This window comes from Euphorbia lathyris, chromosome 5 (genome assembly GCF_963576675.1).
Source record: "Euphorbia lathyris chromosome 5, ddEupLath1.1, whole genome shotgun sequence".
Taxonomy (NCBI): domain Eukaryota; kingdom Viridiplantae; phylum Streptophyta; class Magnoliopsida; order Malpighiales; family Euphorbiaceae; genus Euphorbia; species Euphorbia lathyris.
In genome coordinates this window covers 91,161,704-91,166,385 of record NC_088914.1, presented here as the reverse complement: position 1 = coordinate 91,166,385, position 4,682 = coordinate 91,161,704, and the positions used below count along the sequence as shown (strand labels likewise).

Here is a 4,682-nt window from a genome sequence, read left to right as displayed (position 1 = left end):
ATTTTTTTTTATTAAACCATATATACTTTAATAAACTATCATTTCTTGACTTTTATCTAATTTATAGATAATGATAAACTATAAATAATAATAATAATAATAATAATAATAATAAATAATGATAAATTATAGATAAATAATAATAATTATTATAATAAATTATATATAAATAATTATAATATAATAAATAATGATAAATTACTGAATACTGAAACTGAATGTTGAAACTGGATGCTGAAACTGAATGCTGAAACTAGATGCTGAAACTGAATGCTGAACTGAACTGAACTGAATTGAATTGAATTGAATTGAACTGAACTGAACTGAATTGAACTGAACTGAACTGATTGTTACTGAAATTAAGTGATAAAGAACAGGGCCTTACTTACATTAGCAATAATTGAGAAAATAAACACATTAAGCTTGAAATCTTCCTCTCTAATCTGTCTAGCTCGAACCCATGATAGAAATTTCCAAATCAAAATCACACCAATCAGAATATGTATTAGGATGTCTATAGCCTACTGTAAAAAATGAGCTCGATCCGACGGTTCAATCTCTAGATATCAAGGTATGATTGAAGCTGAGTGGGTTTGGATTAATGGAGAGGAAGATGGAGGAGATGAAGAAATGATAATTTGAAATTGTTATTTTTTTTAACTCCTTTGGTATCTGAAATTATGTATAGGAAATCTGAATTTATGTTCCAGTATGAGAAAATATCTCTTTGGGTCCCTCTAAATTTTAACTTCTTTTAAAACTTACTCTAAACTTTGAATTTTACACTTAAAGCATGGAATTAGCCTCCAAACTATATCCATAATACCCAATTAACTCTCTAATCAATAAATAAATATAATATAGCCTAATATTATGGTATAATAACTAAAATTAAGGACACGGATGTGACACGGTGACCAAACCAAACTTGCTCAAGGTGGCTTGACTAATAATACTCTCTTGGCTTCCTCCGTCGATTATCACCTAACATTTCATCCCAAGGATCAAGCATCAAGTTTTAAACAAGTAATGTCTTGGGTCATGCTCTTCCTCACTAGAGCACCCTTGTGGCCAAATGAACAACACACTCATCTACGGAAGTACCACTCTCAAACGGGTCACCATCATCTTCTTTTTCTTCTTCATAAGTAACTCCATATTGGTTCCACTTAACATTCCCAAACTCATCTCATCATAATCAAATCCATCATCACTATCTATCTCTTTCTCGGAATCGTTCTTCTTTTTAATAATCGCATTCTAGAACTCATCATCATCTTCCTCATTCTCATCTTCAAACTTGTTCTTCTCTTCTTCAACTCAATCTCGCTTCCCACAAATTTCTTTCCCATGATTTATCTCTCCAAGCTCATCACTATCCTCATTCGACATTAACACATTAGTCACATGGCATTCCACATTACCAACTCCCATTTGCTTCTACCAATGGCTCAAGCCTATTACCATATTTTCCAAGTTTCTCGGCCTAAGTAATATGATACATTCTAACATAGTTGTCCCACCAACATCTCTCTCATCACTATACCCTTCAACCTCTAGAGGTAAAGTGTTTTCATCCTTCTCCTCATAGAAAATATTAACCCCAAAGTCATTCTCCCCTTCTTCAAGATCAATACCCTCATATTCCTTAAACATACAAGTGAAGTTATGTCTAAGGGCATTTCATCAAACACGTAGGATCACCCTTTTCAACACAAACTTTCTCAATATTACCACACATAGAATCAACCTCCCAAATGGTCTTACCTACTAGAACTCCTTCCTCCTCATTTATACAAGAATTTAAATTCTCATTTACAATTTCATTACTCACAAACTCAAAATGTGAATTTATATCATCACCAACAACACAAACATCCAATTTCTCACTAGCAATTTACCTCAAAACTCAATTACATAACAAGCTAATCTAATTATTTCTACATAGTTCCATTAATTTGATGATATAAAAAAGATGCATTTATATCATTTCTAACTTAAAAAAAAATTACCTCAAAACCCAATTACATAACAACCTAAACTAATACAAAGAGATGATCAAATAGTCAAATTACAAAACTAATAACCCTAAGATCATATTTATAAGGGTAAATAATTTATTAGTCCCCACTCTTTTACATAATACATTGTTTAGTCCCTCTATTTTGAAAAACACATTTTAAAGTCCATATGTTTTGTCAATATTAACTCTTTGATCCTTTTGCCATAATATACTACAAAATGATCATGTTACTCTGTTATTTTCTATTTGTCTGTTTATGTCAAATATAACGGTTAAAAATCTAAAAAAAATAGACAGAAGGATCAAAGGAATAATAATGACAAATGATAGGGACCTTAGAATGTGTTTTTCAATTTAAAGAAGGAAAGTGTAGGAACCAAATTATAAATTACCATGATATGGAGGACCTAATCAAGGCACAAGTTGGGCGAACATTAATTTGCCCGTCGACTATAATGGCCTCTGTATTTAGGCTCGGGTCGGCAATTTGAGTCTCTAAAAAAAGTTTTCTAACGGTGAATGATCAAATACTATATGGTCATTAAAGTTCATGTGATCGGAACTGTGTCTCGATATATTCCAATGAATCCCGAATCGTCTAATACATCCCGAACACTTAAATTCTCTCGTTTTAGTACTAATTTTTTAGGTTAATAAAAACACAATGATCTCCGATTCTCCCTTGTTACTTCGAGTTGAAACCTTTGACCCGACTTCTCCCGATTACCCATTTTAACATTTTTTTATCAACTTAATACCCTCATCACGCTGTCTCAAAACACAAAACACATGTTAAAAGCCTATTTGATTCAATAATAAGCTTATCATTGTGATATTCAATAGATACTAACTGATAAAATTTATCAATTTAAATGAAACACTTTATACATACGGTTTGAAGTAAAACACTGAAAGGCGAACTAAACGAACACGAAAACTCTTTGATTACACAAAGAAAGGGATGGTTACACTATCCAAAACAAAATTGACTAAAAAAACAAAACAAAACTAATCAAACAACATAAAATCAATCCTAATTAGTCCTAATCCTGCTATGTTAGATACAATAAATTAATTAATTACCAAAAGGTAATTAATTAAAATTCAAAATTAATTAATAATAATCACGGTACAGGGTAAGACTTGTTTCTACACATACACCTATAAGCCATCGGACATGTCTCAGCCTCTTCAAGTGACGCGCAAACAAAGCTAACCATAACTAGCCTACAAGGTGAACATGAACCACATGCATGTGAACAATCCGGTAAACTCGATCCGGCTATTTGCACCGTGTCCGGACCGCCCCGAAAACCTTTCACCGTTGGCCTCATTTCTCTATAGAAATTATTCGTTTTCACTATTGGTATCTCTTTCGTTCTTGATTGCATTGAGTGATGATGTCCGTGCCCTGAAAAATATTCCAAACGGAAACAATTGATTAGCATAAATATATACCAACTTAAACAATATAATGAATAAAAGTACTCCTAACGTATTTTGAAAAGTGCACTTAAACCCTTAATGTTTTCAATTATGCAATTTCACCCTTGTTGTTTTGTTCTAGTTCAATTTACCGATAAATTTTGGTTCGAAATTCTTTGAAAAGTGGCAAAACTGAACTAGGACAAAAACGACGAGAGTAAAGTTGTAGCTTAGAAAACGTTAAGAATATAGTTACACTTAAACCCTTAATGTTTTCATTTATGCATTTTCACCCTTGTTGTTTTGTTCTAGCTCAAATTTCCCCCGATTTGGTCAACAGTTACGGACAAGCTATAAACGAAATTCTTTAAAAAGTGGCAAAACTGAACTAGGGAAAAAACAACGAGAGTAAAGTTACACATTAGAAAACGGAAACAACGGATTAGCATAAATATCAACTTAGAAGAACAAAAACAAAATTATAACGATTAAAAGTACTCCTAACGTATTTAGGAAAGTACACTGAAAACATTAAGAATATAGTTGCACTTTCCCAAATACATTAAGAGTAATTTTGACCGTTATCTCTGAGAAAAGAACGTACGAGCTCGAGTCCTCCCGATGTGCCTCGACGATATGAAATGAGGAAGAAAAATGAGAGAAATAAGCAACACTATAACTCCAAGAGAACTCTTCATGACTTGTAGAGATAGAATAATTTTAATTTCTACTCCAAATGTTTATAAATAGAAAGAATTTTTTTTCCCAATGTTTGAATCAAATGTGAGAAATGGAATGTTTAAATAACAATTCAAAGGAAGAATAAGAAATGAAGCAAATCACAGGGCAAGAGTGTGAATTTATAATAAAAAAAATATTAATTTTTTTATAATAATATTAATTATTTATATTTATAAGATATAGAAGAATTTAATAGTGAATTCATAGTGTTACTTTTACGTGATTTTCTGACTATAAAGTACTTATTAATTACATATTGGATGTATGAATTTATAATAAATGCTTCCATAAAAAAAATGAATTTATAATAAATGCAGAAGGAGGGATTTTCAAATTTTAATAAATTTTTGAAAGAAAGAGGGAAAAAAATGAAGCAAAAGTATATAATAAATTCAATACTATGATTAAGTGTGATTTTCATTAATGTTTGTAGCAGTTATATATGTAAGTTTTGGATTTATATGAACATATTAATTGTTGTCATTTAATTTGT

At 30.9% G+C, this 4,682-nt stretch overlaps 1 protein-coding gene across 1 annotated transcript; it reads right to left on the bottom strand.

Annotated features, from left to right (window-relative positions):
* Positions 1 to 3,147: 3,147 nt before the first annotated feature.
* Positions 3,148 to 4,224, bottom strand: LOC136228969 (protein EPIDERMAL PATTERNING FACTOR 1). Its single transcript, XM_066017473.1, has 2 exons — positions 4,053 to 4,224; positions 3,148 to 3,434 (listed from the first exon to the last, which is right to left on the bottom strand). Exons 1-2 carry the CDS (start codon positions 4,144 to 4,146, stop codon positions 3,148 to 3,150), a joined length of 381 nt encoding a protein of 126 aa, XP_065873545.1. The 5' UTR covers positions 4,147 to 4,224.
* Between the last annotated feature and the right edge of the window lie 458 nt (positions 4,225 to 4,682).

Coding starts and splice junctions, on each gene's coding strand:
- LOC136228969 (XM_066017473.1), bottom strand. CDS start 4,146: ATGAAGAGTTCTCTTGGAGTTATAGTGTTGCTTATTTCTCTCATTTTT. Junction 3,435..4,052: donor CATCGGGAGGACTCGAGCTC/GTACGTTCTTTT, acceptor AATATTTTTCAG/GGCACGGACATCATCACTCA.